Below are 24994 nucleotides of genomic sequence, written 5' to 3'. Positions count from 1 at the left end.
TGTGAGCCCCACGTGGGACCCCCTGATTCCCCTGTGTCTCCCCCAAGTGCTTAGAACAGTGCTCGGCACATAGTAAGCGCTTAACAAATACCAACATTTAGAGAAGCAGCGTGGCCCAGTGGACAGAGCATGGGCTTTGGAGTCGGAGGTCATGGGTTCGAATTCCCGCTCAGCCACTTATCAGCTGGGTGACTTTGGGCCAGTCCCTGCCCTTCTCTGGGCCTCAGTTCCCTCATCTGTCAAATGGGGATGAAAAGTGTGTGAGCCCCACGCGGGACCTCCTGATTCCCCTGTGTCTCTCCCATCGCTTAGAACAGTGCTCTGCACATAGTCAGTGTTTAACAAATACCAACATTATTATTATTATTATTCTCTGGGCCTCAGTTCCCTCATCTGTCAAATGGGGATGAAGACTGGGAGCCCCACGTGGGACCCCCTGATTCCCCTGCGTCTCCCCCAGCGCTTAGAACAGTGCTCTGCACATAGTCAGTGCTTAACAAATACCAACATTATTATTATTATTATTCTCTGGGCCTCAGTTCCCTCATCTGTCAAATGGGGATGAAGCCTGGGAGCCCCACGTGGGACCCCCTGATTCCCCTGCGTCTCCCCCAGCGCTTAGAACAGTGCTCGGCACAGAGTCAGCGCTTAACAAATACCAACAGGATGATTACTATTGAATGACTGGGGGGGGGAGGGGGCCGGCTGCGGGGGGCGGAACGGTGGGGCGCGGGGCGGCGTTTCCCCGCCGGACGGGTCGGGGCGACGGACGGCGGCGAGGTGGGGGAAGCCATTCCCGGGGGCTACGGGGCGGGACCGGAAGTGACGACGGCGGGTTTGTTGACAGCGGCGGAGGCTGCAGGAGGAGGAGCTGGAGCTGGAGCAGCAGGGGCGGCGGGGGATCGGGATCCGGATCGGGATCGGGATCGGAGGAAGAGGAGGCAGGTCAGTGCGGGAGCCACCCCCACCTCTCCCTCCATCCCCCTGTCGCCCTCCCCCAACTGCCCCTGCCCCAGGTGGCCAGGATCCCCCGGCCCCCCCCCCCACTGTTCCTTCCTGCATGCACTTGCAATTGTGGAGCGCTTACTATGTGCACAGCACTGGGCTGAGCGCTTAGATCGACCCTCCCCGAACCGCCCCTTCCCCAGGTGTCTAGGATCCCCCTCCCCCCCAGTTCCCTCCCCCCTCCCCCTCCACAATATTCCGTCCTTCATGCACTTGCAATTGTGGAGCGCTTACTATGTGCACAGCACTGGGTTGAGCGCTTTAGATCGACCCTCCCCGAACCGCCCCTTCCCCAGGTGTCTAGGATCCCCCTCCCCCCCAGTTCCCTCCCCCCTCCCCCTCCACAATATTCCGTCCTTCATGCACTTGCAATTGTGGAGCGCTTACTGTGTGCAGAGCACTGGGCTGAGCGCTTAGATCGCCCCTCGCCTCCCCCCTCCCCAAACTGTCCCTTCCCCAAATGTCCAGGATCCCCCCCACCCCCAGCCCCCTACCCCTCTTCCCGTTCACACTGTTCCGTCCTTCATTCACGTGCATTTATGGAGCGCTTACTATGTACAGAGCACTGGGCTAAGCGCTTAGATCGCCCCTCTCTTCCTCGAACTGCCCCTTCCCCAGGTGTCCAGTATACCCCCCCCAGCTCCATACTCCTCTCCCCATCCACACCGTTCATTCAATGGTATGTATGGAGCGCTTACTATGTGCAGAGCACTGGACTAAGCGCTTAGATCGCCCCTCACCTCCCCCCACCCCCACCCTCCTCCTCGGAGAGAGCCTGCGTCCTCTCCTCCCCGAACTGCCCCTTCCCCAGGTGTCCAGGATTCCCCCCCACCCAGCTCCTTACCTCCTCCCTGTCCACACTGTTCCTTCATTTAGTGATATTTGTGAAGCGCTTACCGTGTGCAGAGCACTGGACTAAGCGCGAAAACCTGCATCCTCTCTTCCCCCCTCCTCTCCTCCCCGAACTGCCCCTTCCCCAGGTGTCCAGGATCCTCCCCCCACCCCCAGTTTCCTAACCCCCTCCCCGTCCACACTATTCCGTCATTCATTCAGTTGCATTTATGGAGCGCTTACTCTGCGCAGAGCACTGGACTAAGCGCTCAGATCATCCCTGGCCTCCCCCCACCCCCATCCTCCTTGGAGAGAGCCTGCCTGTCAGTGTTTTCCCGAATCCCCCCGCAACCCCAAACCCCAGGTCTCTCCCAGGCCTTCCCAGAGGAACCTCTTCCCCACCACTGGCTTCCCGGCCTCCAGCCCTTCCCCTCCACTCTCCGAGCCTGGAACGGGTCTGGGAGGCCTTGGGCGAGGCGGGGCACCTGTCGCTCCCCCTCCCCCAAGGGACCCTCTCCCCCCCAGCCCCGACCCCCCACCCGGATCCGGATTCGTCCCATTATCGGATTGTTTCTTTCGAAAGCAGGTTGGGCTAGTTCTCCTAAAGTCAACTGACCAGACTGGCCTGATCTAAAAGGGGTTTGCGGACGCTTTCTCCTACCCGAAATGCTGTCGACACCTCCCCGTTGTCCCTCCCCCCCCCCAACCGCTGCAGGGATACTGGAAGAATTTGGGCGCCCCCCCCCCAAATCTCTCTCCGTTAGAGCCGACGCATTGGGGTAGACCCTAGAGGGAAAGTTGGTTTGCAAGCAGGATGAGAAAATGACTTGTCAATCAGTCACTCGTATTTATTGAGCACATACCGTGGGCGGAGCATTGTGCTAAGCACTTGGGAGAGTACAACAGAAAAACATAACAGACACATTCCCTGCCCACAACGAGCAGGAATGGGCGACTGTGTCTATCTTACAGCCTAGGGCCAGGAAAACAGGGATAAAGAGAAAGTGAAACTGACCCAGTGAACTCAACTTCGTAGTTAAAGAGCCAACCTTCCTCCTCCTCCTCCTCCCCCGGGATAGGTGAAGCAGGTTTTTCATTTTTTGGTGCATCTCCGTTAGTAGCGCGGATCACAGTCGGTATCCGCCCTGCCCCTTTAGGCCCCACCTGGCGGATTATATTTCCCGAACCCGGCACCGACGGGGAAACCCGCCGCAGAGGCCAAGTTGTTGAAATGAGTCTTTTATCGGGTGACCTTGGAGTCGATTGCACAAAGCAAAGCCTCCTACCCGGCCTCCACCGACAGGATTTTAACCGTCCTCCCGGTCGAGCGGAATCCAGAGCGGGGCAGCGCGGGCTGCTGGGATGGCTCCCTCGCACCGCTGACCGTCGGGCGTCCGGTCTTCGGAGCCGTCGGCCGGGGCGGACGTGGGGCGGGGGGTGGTCCCTGGCCTCTGTGGGGTCCACGGGGGTGGACGGATAACGGATGGCACCCTCCGCCGGCCCCGTCGTGCCGCCCCAAGCACCCGGCTACCGCCGTGAGACGCATCCCGCTCGGCCCAGAGGGGCCCTTGGCGGGAGGCAGACTAACTTCGCCAGGTGTTGTGCGGTGCAGAGCCAGTTCTGGAGTGTTGACATCATTTATTGGGCTCCTCCTCCTCCCACCTCCCCCGGGCGCAGGGTAGGGTCCGGGTGCCAGGTCACTCCGGGTCCTGGCTTCCCTTGCTGTAAAATGGGGCAGAGACGCCTAGGCCGAGCCCGGCCCTAAGGTGCCGCGAGGGAGGAGCCCGGAGCCCGCAGACCTTTCCGAGATCCCCTTCTGGCCGATTGGGCCGGAGGCCGGGAGGCTATTTCTGGCCGGACTGCTCGTGCGGGCTCACTGCCGCTCTCCGGGCCGATGCGGAAGATGGACGGGCCTGTCACCCCCGCTCGTTATTATTAGCGGTGGTGTGATTCCCGTCATCACCGCCGCTAATGAAGGCTAACGTGACGAGCGCCGAGGAGCCCCGTACGGACCAGAGTCTCCTTTGCCCCCAGACTGAGGCGGGGAGGGGAGGAGAATAGGAACGACACTCGGCACAGGATCGGGGGCGATGAATCTGGAGGTGGAACCGCGGCGTCCCCCACTCCTAGCCGGATCCTTCAGCCACTGGGTTCGGCGGCTTCCTGCCGACTCTCCCCCTCTCCTCGCCCCTACAGGTTGGGCGTCCGTCCCCCCTCCACCTCTTCCGCTTGACCTCCCCGAGCCGTCCCCCGCCGCAGGCTCCGGAGAGATTCCCAGCTCCGTGGGTCTGCCGAATCCCCGCTCTCTTCGCGTCCTCCCGGGCCTGTCCTTTGATCTCCCGGTCTCCCTTCCAGCCACCCCTGGGACCGGCTGCCCCTCCCTCCCCCGCAGCCCCGGTCCCTTCCGAAGCTTGGAAGCGGCCTGGCTCTGTTCTCCTCTCCCCGCTGGAGGTCTTCCAGCTTCTATAAATAGTGCATTTGTTTTGGTTTCCCCCAGCGGCTCGGTTAATCGTTGACGCGCCGGAGCGACGGAAGCGGCGCGGGGAGGGAGTGACTCCTTGACCGGTCAGCGGCGGCGGCCACCGACAGCTGGTGTCGGGGCCCCGGTCCCGCCGAGCCGGGAGGCCTGGGAATCGTCCCTTCCCTTGCCCGGCGGCCCCAAGGAGGTGGCCGCGTAGTCGGGGGAGGGATGGGGTCCGCAGGGCGCTAGGGAAAGGCAGAGGGCTTCTTCGTGCCACTGACTCGTCGGATTTCTCTATTTTCGTTCCACTTGGTTGTGCCCACCCTGCGTGTTCCAGGGGGCTGCCTGTTGGCTTCGGGGGACTGCCCAGATCCCAACCGATCTCAGGCTGGGCTCTCGGAGCTCCAGGGGATCCGCCGTCGGCCCCGCTTGATCCGACTGGACATTGGCCGGCCGGGAGCGTCGGCCGGTCCGTCGCGGAGGGGACGTAGCTGACCCCAGGGCCCTTCCTCGTGAGGCCCCGGACTTTTGTCCTGACCACCGAAGGCAGCTCGGTGCCTGCTCTCCTCGTGCCCGGGCAGCTGACTGGCAGTGCCCCGGGAAGGGGTTTGTTGCTGGCACGTGGTGCTCTCTGCCCGACGTGTCTCCTCGGTCCTGGGCACCGCGGATTCCTCCGTTGAGTCTGGAGTGGGCCTGGCGCCTCTGGCTCGGCGTGCCCGGGGGAGAGGCCCATCTGTTGGGCGGGTGCCCAGGACGGGCACAGATGCCTTCGAAGGCAGCCAGGCCGTCTAAGAGAGGGAGCATCTGGGATCCGAACCGCTTTTGCTCTCCCGAAACCGGTCGCTAGCCAAGGGGCAGGCGTGGCCGCAGTCTTCCGGGCTAACGGGGGAAGGTGGCTTCGGGGGGTGGGGGGGAACCTCCCCCTCCCCGGGACAAGAGTACGATGGCAGCGGAGGTAGGCCAGACCCGGGCTCGGCCCCACATCCTGTTGACCGAACCGTCCCCGGAGGGTGTCGGGTTGCCAGGGGGACCGTTGGCACAATGGAGCTCATTGTGTGAGCCGAGAGGCCAGCGGGAAAGCGGTCCCGGCTCCGGATCCCGACAGACCCCACGTCGTCGCCGGCTCTCGGGCGGAGAGTCGTTCGGGAGGATAGTCAGGCGGGCCGGCGTCGGCGACCCCGGCCGGCGGGTGCCTAGGGCCTTTGCCTCCGTCTCAGAAGAGGCTGGCCGAGCTCCGGGGCCCGGGGGAGGGGGAGGAAAGACTCAGGCACGGAGGAGAGCGAGAGGTGTGCAGAGCGGAAGAGCGGCCTGCGGAGAGACTAGTGCCCAGCCCGGGGCCGGGGGGAGACCGTCCCCCGCCCCGCCCTCACCTAGGACGCGGACATCAGCCAAAGAACGGAAGGCCCAGGCGGCGAGGCCATGCTGGGGCCTTACGGGAGCCCCCGGGGTCCGGCCCGCCCGCCCGTTAACCCCGCTGCGGAGTTTTGGGGAGCCCTGGGGCACGGAAACCGGCCCGCTCGGTTTCACTGAACTGGTCAGTTTCACTTCCCGCTTCCCCTCCAGCTGCCGAGGGAAGGCCGCTTCACCCCCCCTCCCTCCCTTCCCCCCACCAGGAGACATTTCCCCAGTCTCAGTCGGCCCTGGAAGCTAGAACTCCCGAGGCCTCCTTCTTGTCCGGAGGCATCCCCCTCCACCCCGCCCAGCTCCTCGGCCTCTACCTCAGTCTCCCGCCGTGGAAGAGAAGCTCATCGGTGCCGGTTCCCGGGGCGGGTGGAAGGCGGGATTGGGGTTGGGCACTCTTAGGGCCTCGAGGCGGGTGGGACTTGGGGGGTTCGCGGCCCAGATGGCCTCCGTCGGGCATCGGCTCCGCCGGGCGGCCGAGGCCCGGCCCGCGGCGCCGCCGTCGCTCATCCCTCCCAACTGCCGCTTCCCAGGGCCTCGTTCCCCCAGCGCCCCCGTGACTCCGCCGGGAATCGCGCTCCCCCCTCGGGGGCCCTCGGGCCTGTGCCGCACGCCGCTCTCCCGCCCCCCGCCCGGAATGGCGTCGGACAGTCCGGAGACGCTGATGGCGCTCTGCACCGAATTTTGCCTCCGCAACCTGGAGGGCACCCTGGGCTACCTCCTGGACCACCAGCCCCCGAGGTCGCACCCTGACATCTTCCTGCCCAGCGAGATCTGCGACCGGCTCGTCAACGAGTAGGTGCAAGGGGTTAGGCTGCGAGGGGGCGGCTGGGTGGGTGGGCGACGGGGCCGGGGGCTCACTGGGAGGTGGAGGCCGAGACCCGTCGCCCAGGACGAGGTCGGGGTTCGAGCCGGGGCCCGGCCAAGCCCGGCCCGGTCACCGCGTGCGTGCCGGACTTGTGGTTGGGGCCGCTGCCTCTGTGTCAGCCAGTGGGCCCGGTGCCACCCGTCAATCGGCGTGGCTTAGTGGAAAGAGCCCGGGCTTGGGAGTCGGAGGTCGTGGGTTCTAATCCGGACACCTCCACTTGTCCGCTGTGTGACTTGGGGCAAGTCACTTCACTTCCCTGTGCCTCAGTTACTTCTTCTGTAAAATGGGGATTAAGACTGTGAGCCCCACAAGGGACAACCTGATGACCTTGTATCTACCTCAGCGCTTAGAACAGTGCTTGGCACGTAGTAAGCGCTGAACAAATACCATCATTCTTAAGCGCTTAGTACAGTGCTCTGCACACGGTAAGCGCTCAATCAATACGATTGAGTGAATGAACTGTATTGAGCGCTTATTGAGGATGAGACCTGGGCCGATCTAGAAAGGAAATGGAGGTGGTGCGTCCCCCCGGCCCTCGTCGCCTCCCCCCACATCCCCATGGGCTCCAGCTGACCCACTGGTTGAGCTCACTGGTTCCCATTAGGCCCTCACCCTCGGGCGCTTCTGGCCCACCGAGGTCCTCGGACGAGACCCCCCAAACCCCTTCCCGGAGGGGGCCGACCCTTCGTGGGGCTGACGCCCACCTCCCACGCAGGTACGTGGACCTGGTCAACGCGGACTGCAACTTCGAGCCGCACGAGAGCTTCTTCAGCCTGTTCTCGGACCCACGCAGCACCCGGCTCACCCGGGTCCACCTGCGGGAGGAAGTGGTGCAGGACCAAGATCTGGAGGCCATCCGGAAGCAGGTGGGCGGGCGGGGGGAGGCGGGCGTCGTGGCGGTGGGGGTGCCTGTGAGCGCTAGGGAGAGGTGGAGCCCGAGAGAGGGCTGGAGGAGCCAAGCTCAGGGGCAGAGCGGTCGAAAAGCCTGCAGAGAGACACATCGGCGAGGCTTTGGGGCACCCGTCCATCGGTCCGTCGATCGATCGTATTTATCGAGCGATCACTGTGGGCCGAACACTGGAGTAAGAGCTTGGGAGAGTCCAGCAGAAAGAGTTGGTAGACCTATCTCCCCGCCCCCGACGAGTTTACGGTCTAGGGGAAATTGCGTATGACATCAGTTGATTACGTACCCCTATCCTTTGAATGGGAAGAAAATACCACTGTTGATTTGTTCTTCCCCTTGACGCTGTTTAGTGCCATTGTTCTCGTCTGTCCGTCTCCCCCGATTAGACCGTAAGCCCGTCAAACGGCAGGGACTGTCTCTATCTGTTGCCGACTTGTTCATCCCAAGCGCTTAGTACAGTGCTCTGCACATAGTAAGCGCTCAATAAATACTATTGAATAAATGAATGAAGTTCACCAAAGATCAATCCGTGCTATCTGTTGAGCGCTTACTGTGTGCGGGGCACCATCCTAAGCACGTGGGAGAGTACAGCGCGACAGAGGTCGAAGACATGATTTCTGCCTCCATCAGTCGATCTACCGATAACGTTTACCGAGCTCTCGGTCAATCGATCGATCGGTCTTATGTCTGAGTGCTTACTGTGTACGGAGCACTGTACTAAGCAGTCGGGAGAGTACAGTTCAACAGGAGACAGACACGTACCCTGCCCACCACGCGTTTACAGTCTAGCGGGGGAGATGGACATTATTAGAAATTATTTACAGAGATGTACAAGAGTGCTGTGGGGCCGGAAGTGCACATCAATAAAGGGAGCAAGAAGGGAGTGGGAGAAGAGGAAAGGCGGGCTTAGGGAAGGCCTCTTGGAGTGTGTGCAGAGCACTGTCCAGAGTGCTTCAAAGAGCACAACAGCTGGTAAACTCGATCCCTGCCCTCGAGGACCCTGCAGGCTGACGGAGGAGACACCCGTTCTTCTTCCGGGGGGAACGGCATCTCGGGGAGGGAAGCGGGACTCCCTCCTCTCCCCAGACCCCGCAAGCTGCAGCAGCCTCCAGCGGCCTGCAGCCCGTCTGTCCTCTCCCCGGCCCCGGCCTTTGCAGGACCTGGTGGAGCTGTACCTGACCAACTGCGAGAAGCTGACGGCCAAGAGCCTCCAGACCCTGGGCAGCTTCAGCCCCACCCTGGTGTCCCTCAGCCTGTTCGGCTGCGGGAACATCTTCTACGAGGAGGAGAACCCCGGGGGCGGCTGCGAGGACGAGTGCCTGGTCAACCCCACCTGCCAGGTGCTGGTCAAGGACTTCACCTTCGAGGGCTTCAGGCGCCTGCGCTTCCTGAACCTGGGCCGCATGACGGAGGGGGTGCCCGTGGAGCCCCTGCTGCGGCCGCTGAGCGCCCTGGCCGCCCTAGACCTGTCGGGCATCCAGACCGGCGACGCGGCCTTCCTGACCCAGTGGAAGGACAGCCTGGTGTCCCTGGTGCTCTACAACATGGACCTGTCGGACGAGCACATCCACGCCATCGTGCAGCTCCACAAGCTGCGGTGAGCCCTCCGGGGCGGGCCTCGGGGCGGGGAGCTCCCGCCTCCCCTCGAACTCCTCTGCCTGGGCCGGACGGAGGGCGCCCCGGGGGCTCGGCTTTGTGGGTCGGGAGCCGCTTGGGAAAGAGGGTTTTCCTCGGCTCCCCGCCGCCCCTCCCCGGCACCTCCGGGCCTGCCCTCCTGCTCTCTCGGCCAGACGAGACCGGTAGGAGAGTGACCCCCCTGCCCAAAGCGCAGCCTTTTTTAATTTTTATGGTATTTGTTAAACACTTACTATGCGCCAGGCACTGTACTATGCTCTGGGGTGGATACAGGCTAATCAGGTTGGACACAGCCCCTGTTCCACAAGGTGCTCACAGTCTTAATCCCCATTTCACAGAGAAGGTAACCGGGGCCCAGAGAAGTGAATTGACTTGCCCAAGGTCACGCAGCAGACAAGTGGCGGAGCCGGGACTAGAGCCCAGCTCCTACTGACTCCCAGGCCCGTGTTCTCTACACTGGTACTTTATCCACTGCTGAGAAACAGCCACCATTTGGGCTGGGCTTGATATATATATATGTTTTTTAATGGTATCTGTTAAGCACTTACTATGTACCAGGCACTGTCCCACATGGGGCTCAAAGTCGTAATCCCCATTTTACAGATGAGGGAACTGAGGCCCAGGAAAGTGAAGTTACTTGAAAGTTTCATAGCAGTCAAGTGGCAAAGCTGGGATTAGAACCCAAGTCCTTCCGACTTCCAGGCCCGTGCTCTATCCACTAGGTCACGTTGCTTCTCTGATTGATCTGCGTTCCTAGTAGACCATTCCGAGGTGATCCGTGGAGCTCCTGGAACTCCAGCTAAGGCTGGGGCCAGGCCACGGGAGAGAAATCCAAGCCTGTAAGAGCAGGGAAGCCTGGGGGCCAGAGGCTGGAGAAGAATGTCCGTGGGATCCTCTCCCCACCTCCGATATCCGAGCTCTCCCCCCTCCCCCCCCTCAGGCACCTGGACATCTCCCGGGATCGACTGTCCAGCTACTACAAGTTCAAGCTGACGCGGAAGGTGCTGAGCCTGTTTGTGCAGAAGCTGGGGAACCTGGTGTCCCTGGACATCTCGGGCCACATGATGCTGGAGAACTGCAGCATCTCCAAGATGGACGAGGAGGCCGGGCAGACCAGGTGCCAGCCGGCCGCCGGGAGGGCCGAGGGACCGCCGGATCGCCCGGGGGCCCGGTGGTCCGGCCCACGGACTCGATCCCTGACTTCCGGGGCCCGGGAACGGGGAAAGTTGGAGCGCATAGGGCACCTGGAAAGTGGCGTGGGGGTAGGGATGGGGAGGATGAAACCCGAGGTCCCCGAGGTCCCCTCAGGAACTCAGGCGGGATACCGACCCGACCGACCCGAGCAGAACGCCGACTCGGCTCCCCGGGATCGGCCCTCCCGTCGGCGGGTGGACGACGGGTCTGCGTGGGGCTTTTGGGGGCCGGGGCCGCCTAGCTGAGGCCTGGCCGTCTCCGTCTCTCCAGCGTCGAGCCGTGTAAGAGCAGCATCGCCCCGTTCCGGGCCCTGAAGCGGCCTCTGCAGTTCCTCGGGCTCTTTGAGACCTCCCTCTGCCGCCTGACTCACATCCCAGCCTATAAGGTGACGGGGCGGGGGAGGTCGACGGGGTGGGGTCCGGCCCAGGGTCGGGATGCTGTTCAGGTGGACCTCGAGGGGCTAGTCCCCAAGGAACGACGGGGGTCGATCCGTCAACCCTTCAGTGGTATTGGTATTGTTGGGTGCTGCGCTTACTGTGTGCAGAGCGCTGTACTGAGCTCTGCGGAGAGGACCATAGAATCAGTAGAGGGGAACCCTGCTCTCGAGGAGCTTGCGATCTAACGGAGGGACAGACGTTGAAATAGATTCCAGGTCGAAGAAGCAACGTAAACGCTGTAAGGTTGGGAGCGGGGCGGGTGCCTAAGGGCTTTAGGGGGTATGGACTGGAGCGCGGAGGTGAGGCAGTAGGAAGACAGGCGGGGTGATGAGAGATTGATTAGGGAAGGCTTCCTGGAGGGCCGGGGAGGGCGGCCCTCCATCCCGGCACCGAGAGCGGCGAGCTGTCGGTGGGGCCGCCTCCAGAGGCTCCCCGCAACCAGGGGAAGCGGCCCTGAGCCGGCCCCCTCTCTCCCTCCCGCGGGCAGGTGAGCGGGGACAAGAACGAGGAGCAGGTGCTGAACGCTATCGAGGCCTACACCGAGCACCGCCCCGAAATCACCTCTCGCGCCATCAACTTGCTCTTCGACATCGCACGGATCGAGCGCTGCAACCAGCTGCTCCGGGCCCTGCAGGTCAGTCCCTGGCCCAGGGCTCGCCCCGCCGCTCAGCTCGGACCGCGGGGCCACCTCCCCTTTCCCATCCCGACCCTCCTCCCGCCGGCCCTCCTCCTCCAGAGTTGAACGGTCCTCTGTGCCCCTCTTTTCCGCTTTCGCGAGAGTTTGGGTGCCGTGCTTGACACTTAGACCGCAGCTCGGGTGCGGGCCGTCGTCCCTCCCCTGGAAAAGGTGGGCGGGGCGGGCGTGTGGGACCCGAGGCGGGGTCCCCACGGCCTCCCCGTGGTTCCGGGCAGCTGGTCATCGCAGCCCTCAAGTGCCACAAGTACGACAAGAACATCCAGGTGACGGGCAGCGCCGCCCTCTTCTACCTGACCAACTCGGAGTACCGTACCGAGCAGAGCGTCAAGCTGCGCCGCCAGGTCATCCAGGTGGTGCTCAACGGCATGGAGTCCTACCAGGAAGTGACGGTGAGAGCCGGGCCCCCGGAGGAACACCGTCCCTCGGACGGAGACGCCGGGGACACCCTCGGGCCGGAGAGCCTCCCCGGAGGAGGTGGGGAACGATGGGCCCGGGTTTTCCGGCCGCCCCGAGGAGGGCGGGGGGCGTCTCGAGGGAAGCTCGCCCTGGGGGAAGAGCGGGAGTGTCCGCTTGCTCTTAGAGGAGGATGAGGGTCATCTGTTTGCCGGAGCAAACCGCCGGATCTGTTTCCTGCTGTTGTCGTTTCTGGCCCCCTAAGGGGAGTTTGAAAGTGCCCCTCTCCCCACCCCCGGCCATCCCCATCCCAGGGCGTCGGGATGGGCCCTTGGACTCCACTGGTGGGGAGAAGCAGCGTGGCCTTAGTGGAAAGAGCGTGAGCCCGGTAGACAAAAGGATCTGAGTTCTAATCCCGGCTCCGCCACTCATTCATTCATTCAATAGTATTTATTGAGCGCTTACTATGTGCAGAGCACTGTACTAAGCGCTTGGAATGAACAAGTCGGCAACAGATAGAGACAGTCCCTGCCATTTGACGGGCTTACAGTCTAATCACTCGTCCTCTGTATGACCTCGGGCAAGTCACTTCACTGCTCTGGGCCTCGGTTCCCTCATCTGTAAAATGGGGATTAAAGCCCCATGTGGGACAGAGACTCTCCAATCCGATCACCTCGTATCTACCCCAGTACTTAGAACGGTGCCTGGGCACCTAGTAAGCTCTTGACAAATGCCATCATTATTAGTGATTATTACTTGAGAGAAGAGTAAAAAGCTCGGTCCGGGCTCAGAGGCGAACGGGTTCCCGGGATGATGGGACGCGGGCCGGCAGGCCGACGGCGGGTGACGCGAGGGCCGGACGGTGTCAGCGTCGCCCCGGTGGTTGTGGGACCTCGGCGGCCCTCACCCTCCCACCCGTCCGCCCTCCCCACCGCCCCTAACACAGGTGCAGCGGAATTGCTGCCTGACGCTGTGCAACTTCAGCATCCCCGAAGAGCTGGAGTTCCAGTACCGGCGGGTGAACGAGCTGCTGCTCAACATCCTCAACCCCACGCGGCAGGACGAGTCCATCCAGCGCATCGCCGTGCACCTCTGCAACGCCCTGGTCTGCCAGGTGGACAACGACCACAAGGAGGCCGTGGGCAAGATGGGCTTCGTCATGGTGCGTGGCCCACCTGCCGCGCGCCTCATCCGTCCCTCGGTGGCCCCTGCCCCGCCCGCCTCTGGAGATGGGAAGCCCCATACGCCCAGGGCCGGATCCCCCCGGGTTCATCTCGGATTCCCTCGGTTTCCATAGCAAACCGAGAAGCGGCGAGGCCTGGGGAAAGAGCCCGAGCCTGGAGTCAGAAGACCTGGGTTCTCATCCCGGCCCCACCATGTGCCTGCTGGCTGACCTTGGGCAAATCACCTCACTTCTCTGGGCTTCAGTTACCTCATCTGTAAAATGGGGTTTTAATAATAATGATGGTACTTGTTAAGCGCTTACTATGTGCCAAGCCCAGTTCTAAGGTCTTGGGTAGATACAAGTTAATCAAGTTAGACACAGTCCCTGTCCCACATGGGACTCACGATCTCAATCCCTGTTTTACAGATGAGGTAACTGAAGCCTAGAGGATTTCAATGACTTGCCCGAGATCACAGCAGACACGTGCTGGAGCCGGAATTAGAATTCAGGTCCTTCTGACTCTCTGGCCCGTGCTCTAACCGCTAAGCCAAGCTGCTTCTCAGAGAACGATTAAATCCTCCTCCTTCCAACTTTGAATAGGAACCCCGTGTGGGACACAGACTAGGCCCAGCCCGATAAACTTGTATCTACCTCGGCGCTTGGAACAGTGCTTGACACATAATAAGGGCTTCACAATTACCATTTTTTAAAAATAAGTAAAACTCTCTGTTGCAGAGAAGCAACGTGGCCTAGTGGAAAGAGGCCGGGGCTGAGAGTCAGACAACCTGGGTTCTAACCTGCTGTGTGACCTTGGACGAGTCACTTAATTTCTCTATGCTTCAGCTTCCTTGACTGTAAAATGGGGATTGAGACAGCAGACCCTATGTGGGACAGGGACTGTGTCCTACCTGATTAGCTTCTATCTACCCCAGCGTTCAGTACGGTTCCTGGCACATAGTAAAGGCTTAACAAATTCTTCCTCTGTGGCCTGAATGAATGAATGACTTTCCAGCTGCTCGGGGAGGGTTTGGGCTTAAACTGCAGCAGTTTTTGAGACATTCGGCTCGGCCATGAAGCTCTTTTTATTAATGAGCCAAACAGAGGGTCTGGAATTGCTTTCCCTTTGGACCTCTGCGTCCGCCCAGGATGGCAAGGGGTAGACCAGTTGTCCTCCAGAGGGTTGCTCCAGCTCAGCTAGTGCCAGCTGAAGACGTCCCCTGGCACTACCCAACCTCATTCCTAATGCCCCTTCTCTGCCCTCAGACCATGCTGAAGCTGATCCAGAAGAAGCTAATGGACAAGACGGTAAGTTCTCCTTGCAGTCAATCAACCATTGTTTGAGCGCTTACCGTATGCAGAGCCACTCTACTAAGCGCTTGTGAGGGTTCAGTCTAACATTTGGTATTTCCCTTTTGGCACTTAGCAGTCCACCTCTTTGCCTTTCCTCGCCAAAATGGAATCAGTTGATCCATCAGTGGTATTTATGGAGCACTTTGTGCGGAGCAATCAGTGGTATTTATTGAGCGCCAACTCTGTGCAGAGTACTGTACTGAGCGCTTGGGAGAGGCAGAACTAGCAGGCCCGTTCCCTGCCCCTAATGAGCTTACAGTCTAGGGGTAGCAGCCAGGGAAAGGGTAGGAGGCCCAGACTATCGTGACCTTGGCTGGGGGGTGATAGGAGGAGATGGGGTGATTCCTCTCGCCAGCCGGCCTGATACCAAGACGGCACCTGAGCTCGGCGGGGTTTGCCCCAAGGTGGCCAGTTCTGTCCCCGGCGGGGTGAGAAGGGGAGGTCATCAGCCCCTCCCGCTCTCCGCAGTGTGACCAGGTCATGGAGTTCTCCTGGAGCGCCCTGTGGAACATCACCGACGAGACTCCCGACAACTGCGAGATGTTCCTCAACTACAGTGGCATGAAGCTCTTCCTGGAGTGTCTGAAGGTCAGTGAGCCGGTGCCCGCCATTGGGTCCCAGGGAAAGGGAGGCTAGGCCGATCTGGAAGGCGGAGGCCAGGGAGGGAAGGGCCGGAGGGTGCATCCGCAGGGTCAGAGATGGAGGCGACAGTCCCCTCGCTTGAGGAGCCCGGGCAGCGGAGACGGGGCCCGCCGGACCGGCGCCCAGAGGCGGGCCGGGGTCCCTCAGTTCCTTGCCTTAACGGCTGAGTCCTGAGCCCAGCCGGCCACCTGGAGAGATGGCCAGACCGCTTCTCCCTCTCAGTGAGAGACCCCCCCCCCCCCCGCCCTCCACCCAGGAATACAGAAGCCCAGATCGCTCCCAGGCCCCTCCCGAGAGCAGTCCCGGCGCTCTTGCATATGACGGCTCTCCGAGGGATGCCGCCTCCACCGGTAGCTGGTGTCCCTCTCGCCAAGGTTCTCCCCCCGTTTTCCCAGGAATTCCCAGAGAAGCAGGAGCTACACCGGAACATGCTGGGACTGCTCGGGAATGTGGCAGAGGTGAAGGAGTTGCGGCCCCAACTGATGACCTCACAGTTCATCAGCGTCTTCAGGTTGGTGTCTCCGGGACGGGCAGCCCGGCCCCACTGGGGTCCCGGGGTCAAAGCCAGCGGGGCCTAAAATGACCCTCTTCCCGCTCCCACCCCCGACAGCAACCTGCTGGAGAGTAAAGCGGACGGAATCGAGGTGTCCTACAACGCCTGCGGGGTCCTGTCCCACATCATGTTCGACGGGCCGGAGGCCTGGGGGATCCGCGAGCCGCGGCGGGAGGAGGTGGTGGACCGCATGTGGGCGGCCATCCAGAGCTGGGACATCAACTCCCGAAGGAACATCAACTACAGGTGCGGGGGCGGGGAGGGGAGAGACACCCCGCCCCCCGGACCCTGGGGTCAGGGCAGCCCCACGCTCTGGCTGAGGAAGCCCGTTCTCCTTCTGTGGAGAGGCGAGCGGCCGCATCCTCTCCGCCCTGGATCACGGGTTCCGGGGGCCCGCCGGAGGGCACCGAGGCCTTAACCTTAACGTCGGTCGGTCGTCACCGCGACGGAGCGGCTTCAGGTGTGCGGAGCTCACAGTCCCTGCCCGCGGGGCGTTTACGGTCTGAGCCCGGAGACGCACCCAGCCTGATTTCCCAGGAGGAGGAGGAAGTGGTTCCGTAGTAGAGTAAGGAAGTCGGAGGAGAGCGGCAGGGGTCGCGAGGGCACTGGGGCTGAGAGGCGACAAGGGCCGAGATGACAGTTGGAGGGGTAAAAATGAATCGGGGGAAGTCCCATGGAGGAGGAGGCCCGGCCCCTGGGCACAGCTGTATTTGCACATACGAGAGTCTCTCCTACTCCTAGAAACTCTCAGGGGAGTTGGACTCCACCACTCCCACCCTCAATCCATTCCACCATTCACTATCTCGAAGTTCTTCCTCGGGACTCGACGCAAATCCAATCCTTCCTGCCCAATGTAAGGCTTCTTCCCCTTGCTCTATCGAGCCCCGCACCGTGGCGAGAGCCGACGAGGGTGGGATTAAGCTTCGCCACGTGTTCCGCTCGGGTCGAACCCCCCACGGAGCCCGGCCTCCCTTTTAGGCTCTTGAAGTCACCGGACCTTGGGGCAGCAGAGAGCGGCCTTCGACCGTGAAGCTTTGGTTCTCTTTTCTCCTGCAGGTCATTTGAGCCGATCCTCCGCCTCCTTCCCCAGGGGATATCTCCCGTCAGCCAGCACTGGGCCACGTGGGCCCTGTATAACCTTGTCTCAGTCTACCGTAAGCTCCTTTTCTCCCTGGGAAAAAGTCCCACCGTGGGGAGGGGGACGGGAAATCCAGCGGGAGCCCTCTTTCCCAGGTGGTTGGGGTCCCGTGGGCCTGTGGGGCAGCCCCTGTTTTGGAGGGGAGAGGAGCAGTGGTGGCTGGCAGGCTCCCAAATTCTGCTTCTGCTCCTCCCTTAAACAGTCCATTGTATTTATTGAGCACTTACTATGTGCAGAGCACTGTACTAAGCACTTGGGAGAGTACACTATAACGATACAACTGACACATTCCCTGCCTACAACGAACTTACAGTCTAGAGGGGGAGACAGACATTAATATAAGGAAATTAAATTACAGCTATGTTCAGAAGTGCTGAGGCAGGGGGGATGAATAAATTGTACATTCCAAGCGCTTAGTACAGTGCTCTGCACATAGTAGGCACTCAATAAATGCTATTGAATGAATGAATAAAGGGAGCGAGTCAGGGCAACGCAGAAGGGGAAGGGAGGAGAGGAGGGCTTAGTCGGGGAAGGTCTCTTGGAGGAGATGGGCCTTCATTAAGACTTTGAAGCGGGAGGAGAATAACCGTCTGTCGGATATGAGGAGGGAGGGTGTTCCAGGCCAGAGGGCTAGAGGTCGGTGGCAAGATAGATGAGATCAAGGTACAGTGCGAATAATACTAATATAATGATGGCATTTGTTAAGCGCTTACTATGTGCCAAGCACTGTTCTAAGCACTGGGGGGGTACAGGGTAATCAGGTGGTCCCACATGGGGCTCATAGTCTTCATCCCCATTTTACAGAAGAGGTCACTGAGGCCCAGAGAAGTGAAGTGAAGTGACTTGCCCAAAGTCACACAGCTGACAAGTGTCAGAGCCGGGATTAGAACCCGTGACCTCTGACTCCCAAACCCGGCTCTTTCCACTGAGCCACGCTGCTTCTCTGAGAAGGTCAATGCTGAGAAGGTCAGCATTGGAGGAGCGAAGTGTGCGGGGTGGGTTGTAAGAACTAAATCCAGCATTGGCAGGCCCGACCCTTGAATCGGCCTCCATTGGCTCAGGTTGGGGGAAATCTGCTCACATTCCTTCGGGTCCTCGTTCTTGTTGACTGACTCTTGCCTGGCACCCCCTCTCTCCGGCCCCTGTCCCCTCACAGGACCTGGAGATGGGTTTAGGAGACCCTTCCCCAATTCCAGAGGCCCTCCCGATCCCATTGTTCCAGAGTGGGTGGTTAAACCGGGGCATTGCCCCTTTTCCTGGCTATAGTGCCTCGGGTCAATACCGTTAATGTCTCTCTCCCCCCTAGGCTGTAATCTCATTGTGGGCAGGGAACGTGTCTACCAACTCTGTTACATTTACCCTCCCAAGCGCTTAGTACAGCGCCCTCGCACACAGCAAGTGCTCAATAAATGCCACTGATTGATTGACTACTGCCAGGAAGGCCAGTGTTGAGATGACGGGACAGACCCAAGATGTATGGCAAAGGCCCTTGGAGGTGGGAGCTGGGCTAGGCGCCTAGGGTGACCCAGAGGGGGTGACCCCGTCCGCTTCTCCATCCTTCCCATTCCCGAACTCCTCGGCCCTTGGGGCTGGCCCTGGGACCCAAGGATGACCCATTCCCCGCCTTCCTCTCCTTGCCCTTCCCACAGCTGACAAGTACTGTCCCCTGCTGATCAAAGAAGGTGGCATGCCGCTTCTGAAGGACATGATCAATATGGCATCCACTCGACAAGAGACCAAGGAGATGGCTCGGTAGGAAGCGAGGACATGCCGCCCTACACTCCTGAGGGTGTTGGGTGGCAGCGGGGCTCGCGGCCGGGATGTGACGCTGCGATTCTGAGCTCTGAAGGGCCTCAGAGGCGGTGGGGCTGAGGGTGAGAGCCGGGACGTTGGGTGACGCGATGTCGCGGGGGATTTGGCGGCGGCAATGGGGATTGCGATGTGGCCAGGAAACTAGAAACACAAGACTGAACCTCTGGGTTGTCGCTAATACACCAAAAGTCTGTCCCAAGTTTCCTTCCCCTCCCACACCTCCCCAACAGCCTTTCTCCATTCTGCTTAGTCATCCTTAGATCCCAAGATCCCTTTTTTAAAAATAATAATTATTATATTTGTTTAAGCACTTACCAGGCACTGTCCTAAGCACTGAAATAGATACTAGCCTATCAGGTTGAACACAGTCCCTGTCCCACGTTGGGGGCTCACAGTCTTCATTCCCATTTTACAGATAAGGGAACTGAGGTCCAGAGAAGTAAAGTGACTTGCCCTACCTCACCCAGCAGACAAGTGGTGGAGCCGGGATTGGAACCCAAGTCCTTCTGACTCCCAGGACTGCGCTCTACCCACTAGATCATGCTGCCCTTCATGGGTATTTTAACATAAAATCTCCCCCGCACAGTCACTAACCATCTTGCGTTGCGTCAGAGGTTGTTTCCCTCCTCTCGAAGGGCCGGCAGACCCCCGGCCACTGACGAGGCAGGCGGAAGCAGGTCGAGGGGGTCGCGGTTCGGGGCGAGAGGGGTTCCAGGTGGCTGTCGGCTATCGTGGGGGTGTCCGTTAGCAGCGGTAGGCGTGATGCAGAGCGAGAGAGCAGGGAGGGTGGATTGGAAAGGGTGAAGCCCTACAGGAAGCGGGGCAGGGTCAGCCGGCCGGGCGGCAGGGAGAGGGAAGGGGTTTGGAGCGAACAGAGAGGCAGGCGAAGTAAGACTCGAGAATGAGCCTGGACCGGTTGTCAGGATGGCGAGGCCCCCGACGGACACCAAGTCGGGGGATCGTCCGGTCGGGGCTGAGGCCGTCGGGTCTGTTGGGGCTCCGCTCTGTAGATGGAGGAGGAGAGCCCGCCCCGAAAGATGGGAAGAGGCTGGACCCGGGGGAAACCCAAAAGCCTCACGTTCCCCCACAGTGTCCCTCTCCAGCCTTTTTTCATTTTATTTTATGGTATTTATTAAGCGCTCGCTATGTGCCAGGCACTGTACTTAGCGCTGGGGTGGATACAAGCTAATCGGTTTGGACCCCGTCCCTGTCCGTCACGGAGCTCCCAGTCTTAATCCCCATTTTACAGATGAGGAAACCGTGGCTCAGAGAAGTGAAGCGACCTGCCCAAGGTCACCCAGCTAACGGCAGAGCCGGGATTAGAACCCAAGTCCTCTGACCGCCAGGCCCGGGCTCTTTCCCCAGGCCACAATGCTTCGCTGAGCCTCGGAAGTCAACCTCACTCGCTTCTTCCCCTTCTGTCGTTCCCCAGGAAGGTGATAGAGCACTGCAGTAACTTTAAGGAGGAGAACATGGACACATCCAGATAGAGGCGGCTCCTCTTCTGTCTCTGGCCAGCACAGTCCCCAGCATCTCTCTAACTCACGGTATCGACGGTTGAATCACCCTCACCAGCCCGGCAGTCAGAAAGGTCCCCGTTCTCTGCGGGTGTGACCCCAATGAGATGAAGGTGAACTGGGGGAACTTTTGCACAAACGATGCTTTTCCTTAACATTAGTGAGAGAGAGAGAGAGAGAGAGATTATATATATATATTATATATATTATATATTTTTTGTTTCATTAGGAGGTATGAATTGAAGTATTGCGTGTATGATTTCTGTATAAAAGAAACAGAAACCCCCTCCCCTGTGGTATCCTTAAGCCTTTCTTAGACCCGGACCCGGAGCCTCCAGTCCCCGTAGGTTTGTCCATCTGGGGCGGACGGTGTGACTCGATCGTGTTTCTCTGCTGGAATTCCCTGAAGCCCCGAGAGCCACTCACCTTCCCCGCCACCGCTTTCCCAACCTTGGCCCCCGAGCCTGGGCTGGGCCCAGAGGAGCCGGGTCCTGGGGACGCCCAGGGCGGTCAAAGCCCCAGCTCGAGATTTTTGACAGTTCCCGAGGATGCCTGGTCATCCCAGGTCTCTCAGATCCACTTGACGTCCATCTGTTGGGAGCTGGGCAGTGTTACCACACGAGCCCCCACGGCTGGGTTTCCCTATTTTGGGCAGGTGGCGTCCTCTTCCTTGGAGAGCCTAGGAGAGGCGTGATCAAGCCTCTCCCCTGTGTGGAAGAAAAACTCTCTGCTCTGTAAGGAAACCTCAGGCCCCCTCTGCCAACCACCACCCCCAGCCATCCAGGGAGGATGTCATTTAGCCAATTCTCTGTCTCGCTCAGCCTCCTTCCTCCACCCTTGCCGTGCAAACCTTATGTTCACCGCCCTCCACACACCCGACTCTGAATATGTGGGCTGCCCGGTTTAGGAAAGAGTATGGACTTTTTTTTTCATCCCCTAACTCCTTCTCCCGATCTCCCCAGAACACACGCACCAAACCCGTCCCTTGATCTCCCCGCGGTTTCCCGGTCCCCCCCACTCCGACCGGCCAGGAGACAGAGCGAACACCAACCCCCCACCAGCAGAACTGAATGGAGGTCACCTCCCCCATTTAACCCCTTCCCTCTCCATCCGGTCACCGTTTGCCCGAAGCCTCCAAGCCGGAGGGATGCCGTGTGTCGGCCCGGAGGGGCCGGGGGTAGCCAGGACGCTTTGGAGAGGTTCCCTCCCCCCCGGCCGGCCCCGGCCCCCGGCATCGCCTCCCACCCACCACGCTTCGGGACTTGTTCCAGCCACCAGGGCCCATCGCCACAGAGACTGACAAGTTTTCTTGTGAACGGACATTTCTTCAGACCAGCACAAAGGACACTTTCGGCGTGACGGCCCATCCTGCGTCACAGAGCGCCCGAGGCCTGGGGCGGTGCGATCCTCGACTCTTCTCTTTGGACCTCTGTGCTATGTTATGAGAGTGTGAGGCGTGAAACGTGTATATTTTTTTTTTCCCTCTCTTGCTTTTTAAGTGTCCCCCGATCTCTCTTGAGTGTATTGGGTTTTGGGCGGGGGGGAGGGTTGGGTTTTTTTGTTTTTGTTCTTTTTGGTGTAACTGTTTATAAATCGGAAGAACGAAACCCATCGACAAGTTACCCGTGGAAGCCGATCACCCCAAAAATGTATTTTCTTCCTCTTCCTAGCCTCGTCCCCGCCGGCTCCCCTCCAAGCGTTTGTGCGTCAGTAACGAGTGGCGGAGAGTAGTCGGAGATGCGTTTGTACATTTTCTCCTTGACTCTCACCTTCCCTGCCCCAGAAGGTAGAGGTTTTGCTGCTTTCTCGTCTTCCCAGTGTGGGAGCGGTGCTGAATTGGGCATCTGTCAGCTGGCTGCTGGGGTTTTTCCCCACCCCTCGTCGTCCTCCCCCCGGCCCCGGCTGTGCCGCCCCTGGTTGAAAGGCAGCGGTGGGCAAGGGGCATGATGTTTGGACTTAAATCAGCACCCAGGTTTTCTGTGTAGGCGTCTGTACCCCTTGGGGTGTCCCGGAAATACATTTTTGTGTAAAAAGGAGGGGTGTACGGAGTTTTGATTGGGGGCCGGCCATGGGCCCTGACCTCCCTCCTCCCGGCACCCCGTGGCTCCACCGAGCCCACGTCCCCTGCCTTCCGGGCTTGCTCCGGTTTAATTTCCACCTCCAGCTGCTGCGAAAGGGTCGCTCGGCTCCCTGCAGTGGGTCTCCTGTGCTGAGGCACGTGTGTTGTCTTGACCTGCTATGCAAGGAGAAGGAGCGAGCCCTCCGCCAACTACGCCAGCGACCTCCTGACCCCAGAGGCCCTGGACCGGCAGGTCAGGTCCCTCTAACATGCTCAGGGCTGGTCCGGCGGGGCCAGCGTGACATAGCGAGGGCTGGTCCGGCAGGCCTAATGTGTTCAGTGCTGGTCTGGCAGGGCTGGCCTGACATATCCAGTGCCGCCCCTGTATGCGTTCAGTAAATACAATTGATTAACTGAAGGTGCCAGCCTAACATGCTCAGTGTTACCCTAGCACTGGTGGCCTAACATTCTCAGTACTAGCCCGGCAAGGTAATGGGCCTTCCCTCAAAACCCACCCCCTCCACCCGCACATCCGACCCAATCCCTTCGCACCTTATCAAAACACTTGCCCCCTCCCTTCTTCCTTCCCTGACCGCCGTCTTCAACTGTCCGCTCGCCAGTGGCTTCTTCCCCATTGCTTTCAAACGTGCCCGTGTCTCGCCTATTCTAAAAAAACCCCTCCCTTGACCCCACGGCTCCCTCCAGTTATCCCCCCATCTCCCTCCTACCATTCCTCTCCAAACTCCTTGAGCGAGTTGTCTACACCGGCTGTCTCAAGTTCTTCTCCGCCAATTCTCTTCTTAACCCCCTTCAATCTAGTTTTTGTCCCCTTCATTCCACAGAAATCGCCCTCTCAAAGGTTACAACCATCTTGACAAATTCAATGATTTCTACTCCATCCTCCTCGGCCTCTCAACTGCCTTCGACATAGCCGCCTACACCCCCTTTCTCCCAGAAACATCATCCAACCTTGGCTTCACTCATTACTGTCCTCTCTGGTTTCTACCAAAATGTTCAGTCCGTGTTTCTCCGCTCCTCAAGAACCTCCGGTGGTTGCCCACCCGGTACCTCGGCATCAAACAGAAACTCCTCGCCACTGGCTTGAAAGCGGTCCGTCACCTCGCCCCCCTCCTACCTCACCTCACCCCTCTCCTATTACAACCCAGCCCCCACACTCCGCTCCTCAGCGTGGCTCAGTGGAAAGAGCCTGGGCTTCGGACTCAGAGGTCATGGGTTCGACTCCCGGCTCTGCCACTTGTCAGCTGGGTGACTGTGGGCGAGTCACTTCACTTCTCTGGGCCTCAGTGACCTCATCTGTAAAATGGGGATTAACTGTGAGCCTCATGTGGGACAACCCGATGACCCCGTATCTCCCCTAGCGCTTAGAACAGTGCTCTGCACATAGTAAGCGCTTAACAAATATCAACATTATTAACATTATTAAAATGGGGATTAACTGTGAGCCTCATGTGGGACAACCCGATGACCCCGTATCTCCCCTAGCGCTTAGAACAGTGCTCTGCACATAGTAAGCGCTTAACAAATATCAACATTATTAACATTATTAACTTTCTCACTCTATCTTGATCTCAACTATCTTGCCGTCGACCTCTCGCCCGTGTCCCGTTTCTGGCCTGGAACGTCCTCCCTCATATCGGACAATGACTGTCCCCACCTTCAAAGCCTTATTGAAGGCACATCTCCTCCAAGAGGACTTCCCTAAGTCCTCATTTCTTCTTTTCCCAGTCCTTTCTGTATTGCCCTGACTCGCTCCCCTTACTCACCACACGCAACCCAGCCCCACAGGACTTATGAACATACCCATAATTTGTATATTTATATTAATGTGCCCCTCTGACTCGCTCTCCTTACTCACCACCCGCAACCCAGCCCCACAGTACTTATGGACCTACCCAGACCCAACGTGGCTCAGTGGAAAGAGCCCGGGCTTGGGAATCAGAGGTCATGGGTTCGAATTCCGGATCTGCCACTTGTCAGCTGTGTAACTGTGGGCAAGTCACTTCACTTCTCTGGGCCTCAGTCACCTCATCTGTAAAAGGGGGATGAAGATTGTGAGCCCCACGTGGGACAACCTGATTTCCCTGTAAATCTACCCCAGTGCTTAGAACAGTGCTTAACAAATTGTAATTAATTGTAAGCGCTTAACAAATACCAACATTATTATTATTATTCTCTGTGCCTCAGTTACCTCATCTGTAAAATGGGGATTAACTGTGAGCCTCATGTGGGACAACCTGATTACCCTGTATCTACCCCAGCACTTAGAACAGTGCTCTGCACATAGTAAGCGCTTAACAAATACCAACATTATTATTAATCCCCATTTTACAGATGGGGTAACTGAGGCACCGAGAAGTGAAGTGACTGGCCCAAAGTCACACAGCTGACAAGTGGAGGAGCCGGGACAACAATAATAATAATAATAATAAATAATAATAATAATAATAACATAGGTATTTGTTAAGCGCTTTCTATGTGCAGAGCACTGTTCTAAGCGCTGGGGGAGATACAGGGTCATCAGGTGGTCCCATGTGAAGCGCCCAGTCTTCATCCCCATTTTCCAGATGAGGTCACTGAGGCCCAGAGAAGTGAAGTGACTCGCCCACAGTCACACAACTGACAAGTGGCGGAGCCGGGATAATAATAATAGTGATAATAATAATAATGTAGGTATTTGATAAGAGCTTTCTATGTGCAGAGCACTGTCCTAAGCGCTGGGGGAGAGACAGGGGAATCAGGTGGTCCCACGTGAGGCTCCCAGTCTTCATCCCCATTTTACAGATGAGGTCACTGAGGCCCAGAGAAGTGAAGTGACTCGCCCCAAGTCACCCAGCTGACCAGTGGCGGATGTGGGATTAGAACCCATGACCTCTGGCTCCTAAACCCGTGCTCTTTCATTAGCTGGGATCCA

The 24994-nt window shown here is 59.3% G+C and overlaps 1 protein-coding gene across 1 annotated transcript; it reads left to right on the top strand.

The window, feature by feature from the left end:
• The first annotated feature begins 856 nt into the window (after positions 1–856).
• ZER1 (zyg-11 related cell cycle regulator) lies at positions 857–22039 on the top strand. Its single transcript, XM_029062004.2, has 16 exons — positions 857–945; positions 6232–6493; positions 7282–7432; positions 8628–9067; positions 10046–10222; positions 10570–10684; positions 11224–11370; positions 11649–11822; positions 12773–12988; positions 14255–14296; positions 14810–14929; positions 15379–15494; positions 15594–15782; positions 16593–16690; positions 18324–18426; positions 19919–22039. Exons 2-16 carry the CDS (start codon positions 6336–6338, stop codon positions 19974–19976), a joined length of 2304 nt encoding a protein of 767 aa, XP_028917837.1. The 5' UTR covers positions 857–945; positions 6232–6335; the 3' UTR covers positions 19977–22039.
• The last annotated feature ends 2955 nt before the right edge of the window (positions 22040–24994 follow it).

The sequence above is a fragment of the Ornithorhynchus anatinus genome, chromosome 4 (assembly GCF_004115215.2).
Source record: "Ornithorhynchus anatinus isolate Pmale09 chromosome 4, mOrnAna1.pri.v4, whole genome shotgun sequence".
Taxonomy (NCBI): Eukaryota; Metazoa; Chordata; class Mammalia; order Monotremata; family Ornithorhynchidae; genus Ornithorhynchus; species Ornithorhynchus anatinus.
This window is presented reverse-complemented; position numbering and strand designations above follow the sequence as displayed.